General features: G+C 39.1%; 1 protein-coding gene across 1 annotated transcript; it reads right to left on the reverse strand.

Annotated features, from left to right (window-relative positions):
- Positions 1–16: 16 nt before the first annotated feature.
- On the reverse strand, positions 17–15,537 carry stimate (STIM activating enhance). The gene is made up of 8 exons (XM_007228721.4): positions 13,681–15,537; positions 9,504–9,552; positions 7,820–7,915; positions 7,513–7,634; positions 5,999–6,111; positions 5,698–5,775; positions 4,899–5,048; positions 17–2,975 (listed from the first exon to the last, which is right to left on the reverse strand). Exons 1-8 carry the CDS (start codon positions 13,880–13,882, stop codon positions 2,859–2,861), a joined length of 927 nt encoding a protein of 308 aa, XP_007228783.4. The 5' UTR covers positions 13,883–15,537; the 3' UTR covers positions 17–2,858.
- Positions 15,538–16,181: the final 644 nt, after the last annotated feature.

The following is a 16,181-nucleotide window of genomic DNA, read 5'->3' on the forward strand; positions in this document are numbered from 1 at the left end:
TGAAACAAGCAGAGAATTAATATTATTTTTATCAAGTTTATTGAAAAAAAAAGCATATATCATGGATATAATGCAAGTTGTCTGTCAGTAATTTTAATCATCTAGTAAGTTTAGTAACTGAACACCTTTCCCTCCCCTCCATTGCAGGACTTCGGTAGTCCAAACATCAACTACAAATGGCCGCCATCTGTCTTCATCAGAGAGAGTCCCACTGATTGATTGGTCATCCTATTTCCTTTAGCAGATCCAGAAAAATTGGGACTGTAATCTTTTTTTGAGAACCATTAAGCCAGACCAAGTATCCCAAAAAATCCCTCCAAAACTTGGTCCATTAGATTCAGTATATTAACCGATGCCAGCAACAGCTGGCTGCAGTAAACAGGTAAAACAAACGAGGCCACGCCCACCTTTAATGACATTACAAGTTTTCCTTGGGAGCTACATCCAGGACAGGCTGCTGCTGCATAATATCACAGCACACTTCTAATACACCTTTGAGAAAGCGGCGTAGTACAGAAATTTCACATTTAAAGAATTTAAATCTGTGCTTTAGTTAAGAGAATTTGCAACAACTCCAGAACCCTGTTTCTAGAATTAGATCTTTTTCCCCAAACAAAAAAAAGAAAAAGAAAAAGAAAAACATAAAAAAAAAAACACAGGGTTAGTGTAACCGTCTCCCAAATACAGGTGCCTAAATGAACAGCAGATAACAAACAGGCACACAAGGAAAGGAAAAACCCTCTGAAAGGCGTTTTCATATAAATAATATGGAATACGCTACAACCACAGTGATTAAAGGAATTGTGCAAAAGATCACAGAGGACTTCTGTTGTCAGGCTCCAATCTGGAATGAAAAGCATACAATAAACAAACAAACAAACCAAAACAACACAACAAAACAGAACAGAAGGCCACACCCACACAAATAAATACACGCATGTAAAACACCACAACATTGATAAAAACAAACCGGTAACACAAGGCCTCTGAGGCGTATGGAATTTTAAATTTTCTAACCCAAGCATTTAGGACCAACTTGAATTAATGAAAATGAAGAAAAATGTCCGTATCGGACTGCCCAATAGGAATGTACAGCACTTAAACCCTTTTTTTATTGGACAGGCTAATATTGTCAGAGCCACGTTTGGTTAATTTGGGTAATTCAAAAAATCTGGGTTTGTTAAGCATTCCTCATGTCTAGGTTTAATGCCTGTTTGGGGAAACCACAAAACAAGGGTCAAGCCTAGCTTAACACCAGGAGAGTGAAGTCTAGCTCACACCTCCTCTGACACATGTGAAGTCAGCCACCATCTCTTTTCCAACTGCTGCTGATGTAGCACCGCCGAGTAGCATCACAGCGCGCTTGGAGGAAAGCGCAGCGACTTGTGCCTTGTGCTGCAGACATCACCCTTTGGAGTGATGTGGGGAGAGAGCAAGGCCAATTGTGACCTCTCAGGGCTCTGGTAGTCGATGGCAAGCTACATAAACAGGATTCGAACCGGCGATTTCATGATCATAGTGGCAGCGCTTACCCCGCTGGACCACTAGCTTTTTAAAACAGAGATTTACTACTTTAATGTAGGTCAGGACTAACCCTGAATAGGTCTGAGAAACTTATCCTGGAACTCTAAAATGCATGACTGCGAATCAAGACCTGATATCCTCTTCCTTTGCTTTCTGGAAGCTGATAATGGTTGATAATTACACAACCTTCTTGTTATGTGGATCTGGATAAGTAATACACGACACGCTAAAAGTCACAGGACAGCAGTAAGTAACTTATCACAAATAATGAAGAAGTGTTACCTCAGGAAACACCCACAATACCTGTATAATAAATTGTGAGGTGCTACACTGTGAATGAGCTTGAACATTGGACATAGTGCTCATGGCAAGGCGGCTTGTAGTATCAGAGTTTGAGGGAAGCCTGATAATGTGTGAAATTCCTTTTCCGAAGCTGGGAATGTGTTGTGTTGTGTGGCATGTCAGTGTTTATAAGCTGTTATAAAGGATTGCGATATAATACTGCAGACCAAACCATTTGTTCCTGAGTTTAAAACACACAAACAGACCCAGACAGACTCACAGAAACAGAAAACAAACCTTTGCCTTATGCAGTTATTCCCAAAACCTCCCATCCTGGTCAGCACGTCCTGCATGTCCTATTATAGTATTTATAGTAGGAATGTTGTTCTCACAGAACTGACAATGTGCTAGTTAGATAAAAAATGAAAGAAAGAAAAAAAAAAAAAAAAAAAAAAGTAAAGGTGTGCTTGAAGGCTGGGAGTGAGTGTGACTGTGCTCAGTGTTCCTGAGCACCATCATGAATCCATGTTCTCCATACAGTATGTATCACAATATCCGATCTACTACAACTGGAGATGCTTAGATCCACTTAGGTCACTGTCAGCCAGCAGATTATAGTCAGTACAGTTTTAATGACGCCCACTGCTTCCTTAAAAAGTCCGGAATTAATTGGTCACAATCATCCCAATTCCAAAAAGGTGTGAGAAAGACTGGAGAAAAATCCGTTAATGGATCTCACAAATAAATGTTTCATTTTTTTGTCAAGTCAATAGAAAAAAAAAGGTACCTCTGTTGTGACAAAGAGAAAGATTGTAATTATTTTCCTCCAAATTCCATGACAAGGATACACTTCCAAAGCATCATGGCTCCATCATCAGACCATCACGACAAATTCCTATGCCTCACCTTTTCCTTACAGATCTCACCTCCGCACAGATTTGATTATTTGGCTCAGTGCTGTTCTCTCAGTTCGGCCGGCAGAAGGCAGCAGGGTGAGTGGGTAACGTAACGTGAACGTAGGGGACCTATAGTGTCTAAACCCTTGACCGTCATCAGACGGGAATACCCAGCCTGTGCTTTTTCTTCTTAACTGGTTTGAGACCAGTAAGCCTACGTACATCTTCGTCACCATCCGAATCCTCCATTTCATCGTCTGCAGAGAAAAGGATCTGTAAAGAGACGAGAAAAAATGTCTATGGTTACCTTTTCATCCATCACATTTGTCTTAATCATTTGATCTTTATGCTTTGTTTTGGGACACATTGGGACTCATTCATTGCTTCTTCTAAGATTAAAGTTACAATTCGTAAGTTTTGTGGATTTGGGGGATTTAGAGACCTCTCTGGTTAGTTTGTGTAATTGCACAGAGCATGTGGAAGAGTCCTTTTAAAGGAGAACTCTGGTGTAAAATTTACTTTTGGTTTAGTAAAACATAATAAAGAGTTCTAACTTTTCTTGAATAGCCCACATCTATTTTCTTGCAGCTTTCTGAGATCCAGTCATTTTATTTCGTTTGTCCAAACGTGCTTTAGAATGGATGATATGGGGCATATTTTGCCTGCCCCTTGCAGATAAATCACTTTTTACACCGTTATCCAGGCTCAAAGTAGCTCCACACCTCACTGGTGTACTGACATTTAAAACAAGGCATTAAGAACTTTAAAAGTGCACAAAAAGCTTAATAAATACCACTTTTTATAACCCGTAGAGTCTGTGGGAGAATGGAGGTGGGCTATTCAACAAAGGTTAGCACTTTTTAAATTATGTTTTACTACACCAAATTTACATTTTACACCAAAGTTCTCCTTTAATGCAGGTTAATGCATGTAAATAAATTGTGTGAAATACTGTGTTTTAAAGTATATATTGTTTGGTTAATTTTATTCATTTATGAAACGATCTAAATGTACAAAGCAATCACATCCAACAAACCTACCAGACCAACCTGTTTTTCGAACAAATATATAAAACATTTCAGATGTGTTAAAACACTGATACTATTAATTCGAATATTTTGACCCCTTCCCAGCCAATACTGACACTGCTTTCATTTTTGTTAAATGGACTGTTGCTTTAAGGGTACTGCTATACTGATTTTGTTGGAGAAACTGTCTCTACTGTCCATGGAATGCTTCTTTTATTGGATTTTGAAACATTGCTGTGAGGACCTGCTTGCATTTAGCAGAAAGAGCATTATTGGTGAGCTCCAGGATGTTGCCCCTCTGTCCTGCACATGCCTGGCACTAGGCATGATGACAGTACATTCATCTATTCATCTGCTTCTCTATCAGCAATACTTCTACCTCTACAGGGACTAAACAAGCTCTGTGTCAGCAAAGGGTTAAACCTAATGTAACTGAATGCATTCATAAGCAGGACTGTTCCACAAACATCATGTTGGAACCTGTACACTTAAAGTTAATACAAATGACATGTCCAATAATTAATCTTCAGGCAAGACCTCCACCGTGCTCCAGTGATCCGGAACTGTTTATATAAACTTCTTAGACTCTGAAAGTCACTCTTTACCAAGGTAAGGTCTGATTTCCCCAAAGCTAATGACTCTAAACGCAGACATCAGAAAGAGCAAGTACTGTCTAAAGGCTCTGGGGTGAATCATGCCCTCAGGCACACCTGCAACACCAGCCTATAAAATGACTGACTAACAGAAAGCCCAGAGTTTATGTGTGACATCACGTTATATAACTGCTTGTTAAAAAATGTTAAAACGACAGTAATGGCAGTAAGACATCCAGCTTTTAAGACAGCATTTCCTCCAATGCAATAGCTAAAATGTTACCAATATAACAGTTAATATACAACTTTCAACTTTCACATCAGCTGACCAAATGTAATATATGATATATGAACTGACAAACCAGTGTCAGTTTGTTATTTTCTTTAAGTACTACTATACTGTGCACATTATGTATTTCTATGACAGAGTGATTAATGAGCAGGCCTACATATGAAGCTTTAAAGCTGAAGAGGTAAAAAGAAACTGGTACTTGACCTACATTCATATATATATAAATATAAAAATAACTATATTCTGAGGCTAAATGGTGGTCGGCGTTTAAGATTAATCTTACCTCAGACTCTGAGTCATCGTGAGACATGGCTCGCCTGTAGCGCACTTTGCTGCTGCCGCGAGAGTCGTCCCCCACCTCTCTTTCCTCTAGTTTGGCTTTTGTCCTGCCTTTCTTCATCAGGAAGTTATCTACTACCCAGAACATCAGAGCCTGTACAGAGAGAGACAGACAGAGAGAGACAGACAGAAACAAATAGAGACAGACAGAGAGAAACAAACACAGAGAGAAAGACAGAGACAAAAAAAAGAGAGACAGGAAGAGAGAGAGAAAGAGAGAAACAGGGTGAAACAGACAGAAAAACAGACAGAAAGAGAGAGACAAACAGAGACAGAGAGAGAAAGAGAGAGACGAGAAACAGAAAGAGAGAGACGGACAGAGAGATACAAACGGAGACAAACACAGAGAGACAAAAAGAGAAAGACAAACACAGAGAGAAAGAGAGACGAGAGACAAAAAAGACAGAAGCAGAAAGAGAGAAAAAGAGAGAAACAGGGTGAAACAGACAGAAAGACAGACAGAGAGAGACAAACAGAGAGAGAGAGTGAGAGAGAGAAACAGAAACAGACAGAGACAGAAAGAGAGAGAAACACAGAGAGAAAGACAGAGAGACAAAAAAGAGACAGAGATAGAGAGAGACAGAGATCGACAGACAGATGGAGAGAGACAGAGACAGACAGAAATAATCAAGTTAATTTACAAAGAGTACAGAGTATTTTTGCCCCGTATTCATCAGAAGACTACAGACTTAGTTTAGACAATGTATGTACTGTTTAGAGACAAACGTACTACCCTCACTTACGTTTACAAAAAAGGGGACGATTAGCATGACGATGGCCAGCTCCAGATGTGGGTTTGTAATAGGGTTCAGCATAGCCAGCTGTGGAACACACACACACACACACAGTTCAACATTACAAGAACACAAACTGGGGAAGACCTCACATGACCTGCTAAACAAACATGTCCCTCATATAGCAGAAACGAAATCCACACTTCTGACCAAAGACATCATGTGAAAAAGACAAATGCTGTAACTGGTGTAAACAGGCTGTCATCATCTGTGGAAGAAAGACATGGTCCATGTGCTTTATGTCACTGACCTTCTTCCACTGCGGGATGAGCAGCACCAGGATGATGACCACCTTCTCGAACATCATAATGAGGATATAGAGCGCACACTGGCCCGCCCAGGCAGTGCACTGCACTGGCTCTCCTGCACACACACATAAAACACACACTTCCTCAAATTAATAAGCGGGAACTCTGACTGGAACTAAGTATCAGTGGGAGACTTGCTGTGCTCTCCAAAACCAACAGCTGGGGTGGCCAGGGCTAATTTTCTAAATTACAAATGTCTCACAAAAGCTTACTTGCTTGAATGTGCTCAAAACAGACCTGTTTACACAAGCCTCAAGCGATCCATGAACAAGGAGACCATCATTCATTTTTCTGGCCTCAATTCAACAACAGGGACACGGTTCAGATAAGCAGCTGAATAGGTGATATTTGCATACTATTAGCTTACTGTTGAACGTGCACTGGGGCGAATAACAGTTTTCACAGCAGCTCGGATAACAAGCCTTATGGCATTAGTTATGGCACACCACTGTAATTTCTCTGTTTCCTGTAAAAGTGATTAATCCAGTAGAGGAGATCAATCAGTAAAATTATTATTGGAGGTGAAGAAAATGGTTGAAAATTGCATCAATATTCTCATAACATACAGATTGGAAGGTGTTTTTGTCATTAATGTCTCCTGTACAAACATAGTGGACTCAAATTACAAACAGTAAAAGATGCACTGATATGATTTTTTTTTTTCCAGATCTGATACGATATACAAACTTTGCATTTCAGTCGACACCAGGGACCAATCCCAACACCATTGTACATTTAGTGTCTCCCACTCTTTTAGATTATATATCTTATTTCTTTTTACTTATATTTATATATCTATTTCTCCCCCACCACTACTGCACCTTGTTTCTGTCTCATGTATGTCTATTTGTGTCCCTGCTGTATTGTACACAGTGTCTCCCATTCTTTCTTTTACTATATCTATTACCTGTACCTGCTGTAAAATTGGGAAGGAGAGTAACGTAATTTCAATTCTCTGTATAACTTAAGGTAACAAAATAGATTTTAAATGACTTCAAACCAAACAAATTAACATATCTAAACAAGATATAAAAATAATAAATGGATATTTATTTTTCCATTTCATCATTATATTTACCTATTTCATCAGTATTACTTTAATTTGATATTTAACAGTGTTATCTGAGCTTAGGACTTTCTTTTAATTCTGAAATTTGAGTCTGTGAGACCAAAGTGGAGCGAGCACCCCTTCTCTTTTGCATTACAGGTGCAAGCTGGCAGCCTAAAATATTCAGTTCTAAACGTTCTATATCGCAATATTCAATCTTAATATTGGATCAGTTCATCCCTAATTTCCATTGGTCTACTTTCATTTGTATACAAAATCACAAAATTCAATTTGAACAAACATTTCAAACACATGTCTATTGAAACTTTGCATTGCCAACATCTCATGGTGATGTTACAATGCAAATCTTGTGTTTGTTTTTTTTTTTGGTGCCTAAAACTAACTCACCGTACTCTCCGAAGCGTAGCGAATCCCACTGCCTCCACTCGACAACAGCACTTACGGCCCTCACGCCACCATAGATCACCAGCATACCCAACGTAGCATCCAACAGGAAGTTTATGAGGTATCTGAGGGCATGATACAAAAAACATATCCATCAGAACCACCATTAGAAAGGATTCATACAAATTGAAAAAATAATAAATTAGTGAACCATACAAGACCACAGGCAACAGACTAACACACAACTAAGACAAAGACAACAGCTACATTGACAACAACAGTAGTGACAACACCAACGACGCAGACTCACAGTGAACATGGGTCCTCCTCTGTGAGGTCAGACAGGTAGACATTGGCAAAGTGAATGAACAGCATCCCAATGGCCTGTTTGGAGGTGTCCAGAAACCTGGGGGAGGTGGAGGGGTGGGCGGGGACAGTGAGAGGGAGGAGACCTGGTTAACTCTCACCTGGCTGCAAATGACCTTTTATCTGAGCAGTTTCTGGGGCTGAAAAGGCTGTTAAGTTGGTGGTATACTTCCAATAAGGCATAAACATAAATGTAGGGGATTAAGTCTGTATATGGTAGTGTGTTTCTTATGGTAAACAGACCCAGAAACAATGCAAATAATGCAATGTTGTTTTACTGCAATTGGTCCACAACACATGGAAGGCTAAATGTCAATGACCTTTAATGAGGTACAACAGATTATACTGATTTTCTACACTGTTTAAAGTATACCACCAGCTTTACACAGATCGCACGTCAGCCAGGTACAGTAATAAGGTACTTTCTTCAGTGTTAAAGCAACACTATGCTGTATTTCACGCTACATCAACGGAGTACGGACGAAAGTACAGAGAGACCTGCTCATTGACTGTTTTCTTTAAAAGCAAGTGTATTAAAAAGGTGTTTGTCCTGCTTTTGTTGGAATAACTGTCTCTACTTTTCAGAGAAGATGGGGAACTGTGAGGATGTAATTGCATTTAGCAAAAAGAAGAACAAGAATTTGCGGGGCCAGCTTGTAGAATGATCACCGTCATCGCAATGGTGGAATGCAGAATTAATTGCCAATATCGTGCACCTCTAGTAATGATGTTCTAGTGTTGGTTTTACCATTACAAAATGCAATAAAAATGTTTTAGTTTTTAATAGTCCAGTAGCAGTGCTGTTTATCATTTAATCAGTTTACATTACTGCACTTCACCAGCCAGACCTGTAATGTTAAGTTGAGCTAAGGGTGCTCTTGCCATGTGGGTCAGCCAGACGTCTTCCTGTACCAGCTTTCTGCAGTTTCCAAGAGTCTTTTGAAGGTGTTAGAAACAGTACTCGCCACATTCTGGCTTTATTTCTAATTTCTTATAGTATAAAACTCTAAATGTGCAGTGTTGTGTAAATGCAGTACTTCCATTGCTATAGACAAGCTGCAAGTTGTTAACCAATTACTTTTTTCCCCCTAAAAAGCAGCCCAAAGGGACTATAACATATAACATATCCACCATTATTTCCACTCTGCTGTTGGCCTCACAATCACAAAATGGTGAATAATGGTGGAAATTAGTTATACGGTGATGCAAGTTACTTAATGGGCAAAGAATCAACTTGCATTTACTCAAAATTTCAGTTAAGCCATTATTGACTATAACTAGAGAGCACTCTCCTCTACTCTTAATATTCTGTCTGTTTAGTACTGTGGATCTAATCAATATTAACAAGTATAATATTAAAAAAATAATAATAATAAATCAAAAATAAGGTTACTAAAATTGTAAACGTTTTTTTTAGTTGGAAATTTTTGTATACATTTTATTTCCATTTATCTCTGCTCCATTCTTTTGTTGCTCCATATATAAAGCAGCCAAATTAATTTGAGGAACATTCCAGAAAAGCAGAACACCACTGCGCACTGAAACTGAAACACAGCACAGTATCACTTTAACACTGCAGTTCATATTGTAGAAAATAAGAGCATTTTCAGTGATGGTGGACTGTTTACCAGATTCTCCAGGGTCTTCTTTCGTGCTTGGGTTCTCTGAAGCGCTTCACTGTGGAAAGAAGGAGCAGAAGGAAGAATTTGAAACAAACAGAGCAGATCAATAACAGCTACCCAGAGACTGCTGTGCTACTATATATGATCTCCGGGTAAAATCACTGAGGAGCCGGGAGAAATTATTAACACAACAACTCAAGTGAGAGCTTAAGAAATGAAAGTATACGAGAAAGTATACAAGAGACAGGAGAGGTTTCACTGAAAGACATATTACATATAGGGACAAAACAAAACTGAAACAAAACATAACTGTAAGTGTTGGCATACCTGAAAGACCTTTGAAAACAAGACATTTTTCAGTTAGATATGGTATTTTGTTTTTTTTAAGGGATAAAGAGGGATAGGAATTAAAAATGGAACAATCATTTGCAGTCAGATTCAGATCTCTATCTGATTCCAAACAAGCTCTTAAGTGGTTTGTTTGTGGTAAGAACATGATCTGAGCTTAATGTGACCCAAATATCAGGTGTACTTCACAAGTCTGAGTTTAGCCTATTTGTTTTTGGCCACTTGATTGACTTGCAGTTATCATTTTTATTGATTCCTTCCTATTATTGACGAACAACATTTCAGAGGCATGAGGTTTCTGCATAACTGCAATGATAAGTTTCAAACATAGAACTCAACATAAGCAGCAAAAAAAAAGCTTAAAAAAAAGACTAAAAGCTTAAAACTTAACTCTTGCCCATCAAAGATATGCGTAGAAATGTTAAGCTGTTCCTCCTTCAGTTTGAATGAGCTCTACTTAGCTGTAAGTGTGGGATAAAATATCAATATTATGATTATACTGTATTGTTTTTGTTTGCGATACACTATTGATCATTTTATTAAAACATGGGCCCTCTAAACTAAGACTAGCCCCCAATTTGACTTACCATATTTTTCGCACTATAAGACACTTAAAATCCATTAATTTTACAAAAAATCGTCAGTGCCCCTTATAATTAGGTGCGCCCTATATATGAATTCTACCAGTCAGGATGTAAAGAGGAGTAAAGCCACTCTGCTGAAGAGCTGCGTTATAGTTTAGTGAGTATTATCAGCCTGTAGCCTGCTCCTAACTCCGGATAGCACTGCTGGAGCAGCATTAACATTGCCCGCCAACCGCGCTAAGCACTAGTTAGCTCTTTCGCCATTCAGAGGTAAGTACATTGAACGGTAGCCTTCCTGTTAACCATGTTAAAACAAGCTACGTGGGACAAACCGCAAGCTCAGGGTTTCTCAGTGAAGATCTGTCAGACTAGCCTTAGTGGAAATCTGTATCTCTAAGCTTAATGTAGATAAACAGAAGCACTTTGCTAACCCAAATAAAGAGTTTTCGGGAGATAAATCTGTGCAGATTAACAATTAGTCCTGTTTGATTTAAAAAATAATGCGCCTTATAATCCGGTGTACCTTATAGTGCAAAAAAAATACGCTACTAAGGTTACTGCTTGCTTACTCCATGTAGTAGTGCTAATCAAATGAATAGAATAATTCAGATTCTGTGAAACTGACACCAATGAATCTGTAAATCCTGGTATTTGCTTATTTTGGCATTTTATACTCAGTAACTTCAGTAACACACATGCCATGAAGTATAGTAAAGTACTGTATTGTGATATGTCCAGTCGTGCACTAGCCACAGTATCATGATGTCAGTACAGTGAGAGGCCCTATATTGCCCACCCCTACTTCTTAGTAGTGCTCTGAGAAACAAGGGAAATATGTGCAGCTATGGTTGGTCACCACAGGCATGCTACATTTTACCACTGCAGTGTCACAGTGGTGTTCTCCACTACAGCTGTACACATTTGTTCTTCACTTATTTTCTTTCTGCCTACACTACAGCAGACAGCGAGTGACTGCATCCCACATAAAAATAAAGCTCTCGCTGTTTCTGACAATGGCTGTTTGTTGTTTGCCACTGATGACATTGGCCAAAGACCTACGTTGATTTTAACAACAGGCCTTTGCTCTAGTTTACATGCCACAACTTCCACAACTCACAGACTGGGAGGGAGGGAAACGAAAGAACGATATAATCGGGACAGTTTTACTTTGCATAACTTCCTGATTCTTTGATCAGAACTTCTATACAAACTGTATTAATACTAACAGGTTGTTGAGGTTAATCCTTCAAACAAAATGTTAGAAGAACACAAATACAAATATACATTTACAATTCTATAAATAATCTGTATCCAGACTTACAGGAAAAAATAAACATATCGGCATCTCCCACACAAGGAACTCTAATTTGCCTGGCCTTGGAATCTACTAAACTAGTCTTTCCAGTGCTACTAAAGCATGCACAGGTGTGAGTTATGCAAGCACACACATGCTTAAACAAACTTTAACGCTGATATACTGGCACAACTGATTGTGTTAGGCCTCGCCAAAGTCACTTCTCAGAATAACTTTCAGGCCTTAATGGGTAAAGAATCAACTTGCATTTACTCAAAATTTCAGTTAAGCCATTATTGACTATAAATAGAGAGCATTCAGAATTACAGGGGATCTTTAATCAAACCAAAGTCGCCTATGGTTAGTTTAGTCTGGATATAATTAGTTAATGAAGTTTGTAAACCTGATGTGTTTCCCTTGATTCAGTTGGTTTCCATACAGGGAAACATCCAAGCTCACCAAAATGAGTCACAGTCTCTGCTTATTGGTCATTAATATTTGCTTATTATTATCTAGCCAATTTACAAGATAAAACAGGCTACAAGAGCCATTAAGCTCAAACTTAATAAACAGAGTACACCTGATAGCTGGTTCAGACCAAGGCCAGATCACGTTTTTATTACCACTCCAGAGTTTGTTTAGGGCTAGACCAACACCATCTCCTCACAAAAGGTTTTGGTCTGCATCTAAGTGCAATTACTGTATTAACAACAACCCAAACAAATCACAACAAGAATAAAAAACAAACCAGTCTAATTCAACTGAACCAAGACGTGGTATATCTTCTTTTTTGACCGTGTGGTAAGTTTAATATGATCCGCTTCAATGTTTAGAAGTGTGTTTATGAGAATTTTAAATCATTCTTCCAGAAAGGTTTTTGCGAAGTTAAATACTGATGTTGGACAAGAAGACCTGGCTCGCAGTTTCTGCTCTAATTCACTCCAATGTGTTCTTCCATACCCAAAAATCGCTCATCCATGTCTTTATGGATCTTTCTTTGTGCAAGGGGTTGTCCCCAACCTGTTCAGGCGAAGTTGGGTGCATGAAATTGTTCAAAATCGTTATTTTCCCTGGAACTAAAGGGATGAGCCCAGCTCCTGAAAGGCAAATTCGTACAATAACCCCTTCACCAACAAACTCCATGGCACAATGCAGTCAGAAAACCAGAGAAATGAGATTTGTCACTTCAGAGAACTGAGAACAGGGAATCTCCACTACATTACATTCATTGCTCTTGGTGAAGATGTAAGGCTTTGATGGAGTTTCCATGAAGCTCTCTACACTCTATGGTTATTTAACTAAACTGAAGGCCACATAAAAGTTTGGAGGTCTGTCATTTTATGTGGGATACCACTTAATGTGGCCTTCAGACTAACTCAAGAACAGTAAATTGTGAAGAGCTTAGAGATTTATTTTTATTGTTGATGATTATGGTTTACAGCCAATGAACACCCAACAATCAGTGTCTCAGAAAATTGGATTATAATATAAGATCAGATGGTACTGTTGGCAGTGTGGGCAGTGTGCCAAGTCCTGCTGGAAAATGAAATCCGCATCTCCATAAAATTTGTCAGCAGAGAGAAGCATAAAGTGCTGTAAGATTTTCCAGGAAAACAAAAATGCACTGACTTTAGACTTGATAATAAAACACAGTGGATCAACACCAGCAGATGACATGTCTCTCCAAACCATCACTGACCATCAGTAAATTTTGCATTTTTTATTGGAAATCAAGGGACCAGGGTCTGGAGGATGAGCGTAGAGGCACAAAGTTCAAGCTGCTTGAGGTCTAGTGTAAAGTTTCCACAATCAGTGATTCATGTTCTAGTACAGTAGAACATGCGGACAAAATTTATGATTCTCAATTGGGCTACCTCTACCTTTGTTTCTCCACGTAGGCATGTAGCCAGGGTGTAATAAGCAGAAAGCGGGGACCAGCGCAAATCACTTTACTTACACATAAGTGTGCTGAAGGCCACCACTCCTAGGAGGCCTTGTAAGAAGATGCCGAAAGAGTCCATCAGGTCCCCGTTGGCGCAGCCCTTGATATCAGAGCCGGGCTGAGAGGAGTTGGAGGGGGCTAACGCGGACAGACTGTGAGCCGCTGCTGCTGCCCCTTCCCCGGCTCTTGACAGCACGCTGACCCCGGCGTTATCCATGCTGGAGCAATTTAGCGGGGCTTGTTTTTACAAATATAGATCCCAGTTCTCCAACAGATCCCTAAATAACTAATAAGAGCATACACTAATGGTCCCTAATCGATAAGTACAGGGATGGAGCGGCTAGCGCTAATGGACTTTCCCTCCTCCTGACTTTCCATCCTTTCAGCTAACCTAGCTAAAGACCTCAATAGAGCGACAGTGATGGATTAATGTAACTAGCTAGCTTAACATAACGCAGGATAGAAGCGTTATGACTATATTAACGTGCTAGCTAGCTTACTACCTAACATCTGATAGAAAGTCTTGTGTCAACATTTTAATTAGCTAGCTAACTAGCAAATTAGCATAGCTACAAAGCTAACCGGTTAGCGCTAGCGAACATTACTTAGCTAACTCTTTAGGTTAGCTAGGTTCGTAGACTTGTCAGTTAGGGGCTGCTAGTTACCTAGATAGCTAGCATGCTAGCCTAGCACTTAGCGTAAGTAAGTTATCCGTTAGTTAGGTTAGCTTTAGTCTTTCACCAGCTAACGTTAGCTAGTTAGGTAAGCTAGCAAGTGGACCAGTCAGCTAAGTTAGAGGTTGCTATCTAGCCAGTTAGCTAGCATGCTAGCCTAGCACTTAATTTAAGTTATTAGTTAGCTTAGCTTTAGTTTTTAGCTAACTTAGCTGGTTAAGTTAGCTAGTGGACTTGTCAGCTAGGGGTGTGCTAACTCTCCGGCTAGCTATCTTGCTAATCTAACTACTACTTACAGTGAAGTTATCAGCTAGCTAGTTTATATTGAGTTATTAGCTAACGTTAGCTAGTTAGGGGTTGCTAGATTTCCAGCTAGCTATCTTGCTAATCTACCACTTTAAGGTTTTACTAGCTAACTAGCTAGAAGCTTACCATTAGTTATTAGCTAGCTAAGTTGGGTTGCTAGTTATCACGCTATGTGAATCAGATAAGCTAGCTATAACTTTCAAGTATCATTTAAAGACACTCGTCACTTGAGCTAGCTAGTTAACTAGCTAACCTAGCTAGCGAGCTAACGGATAGCTTAATTAGCTAGCTATTGAGTTAGCTATCTGTTTAGCTTGTGTTTTAGCTATTTTTAAAACAATTTTCTAATAATAATAAAGTAATTCATAGCTCACACCACTGATATTCCCCGCAGCTGGTCTCCCGTTAGCTGGCTAGCTAGCAGAATAACACAGTCTACCGTTATAATAAAGCGCATATAGCTAGCTTAGCTTATCTTAGCTACATTATGTCAAATTACACACGTCAGTCCTGGGTACTTCATCTAGCTACAGTTATAGATTAGCTAGTATTAGAAAGCGAGCACAGTTACCCCTTAGCAGCGGCTGGCTTTTAAAAACTGTTGTCCTGCTGTCAAGAGAAGAATGGCAGGACTTCTGTTTAAAATTCCAGCAGCAGGGCGCAGCAGCTTCTCCGGTCTGTCTGAGCACAGCTGTTAATTAGCTGAGCTGTTTCCCTGCCAATCCCAGTCCAGTCCAGTCAGATTTAGGGTAAAATCCTCTGTGTTAGACCCCCCATCACCTGTTATACTATAAAGACGTGTAGAGAGCTCATACACACAGGCTAAACATACGGATAGACCCCCGTTACCTCCAACAACTTCGTTTACCTCTCAGTATGTAGCGACTTCATATGACGTGTTCGGTAAGAGCGGAGGATTCTGGGACTTGTAGTAAACTTAGTTACTGTCAAGAACTGTAGTTCATATTTTCCCCCCAGTCTTCATATTTTGTTTTGATCAGTGTGGTGCATAGCCTCAAGTTTTTGCTTTCCTTCAGTTTTAAGTGTAGAAAATTATCAATTACCATTTAAACTATAACATTTTCACAAACAAGCCCTGGAGTCGTGTGAGCTCACTTTTAAAAATACAACTCTGAAAAAAAAATGAACTGACCACTTCAGTTTATGAATCAGTTTCTCTGATTTTGCTACTTATAGGTTTATGTTTGAGTAAAATGAACATTGTTGTTTTATTCTATAAACTACAGACAACGTTTCTCCCAAATTCCATATAAAAATATTGTCATTTAGAGCATTTATTTTCAGAAAATTAGAAATTTGTGTTGAAATAAAAAAGATGCAGAGCTTTCAGACCTCAAATAATGCAAAGAAAACAAGTTCATATTCATAAGGTTTTAAGAGTTCAAAAATTAATATTTGGTGGAATAACCCTGTTTTTTAATCACAGTTTTCATGCATCTTGGCATCATGTTCTCCTCCACCAGTTTTATACACTACTTTTGGATAACATTATGCCACTACTGGTGCAACAGTTTA

The sequence above is a fragment of the Astyanax mexicanus genome, chromosome 24 (genome assembly GCF_023375975.1).
Source record: "Astyanax mexicanus isolate ESR-SI-001 chromosome 24, AstMex3_surface, whole genome shotgun sequence".
NCBI classification, from domain to species: domain Eukaryota; kingdom Metazoa; phylum Chordata; class Actinopteri; order Characiformes; family Acestrorhamphidae; genus Astyanax; species Astyanax mexicanus.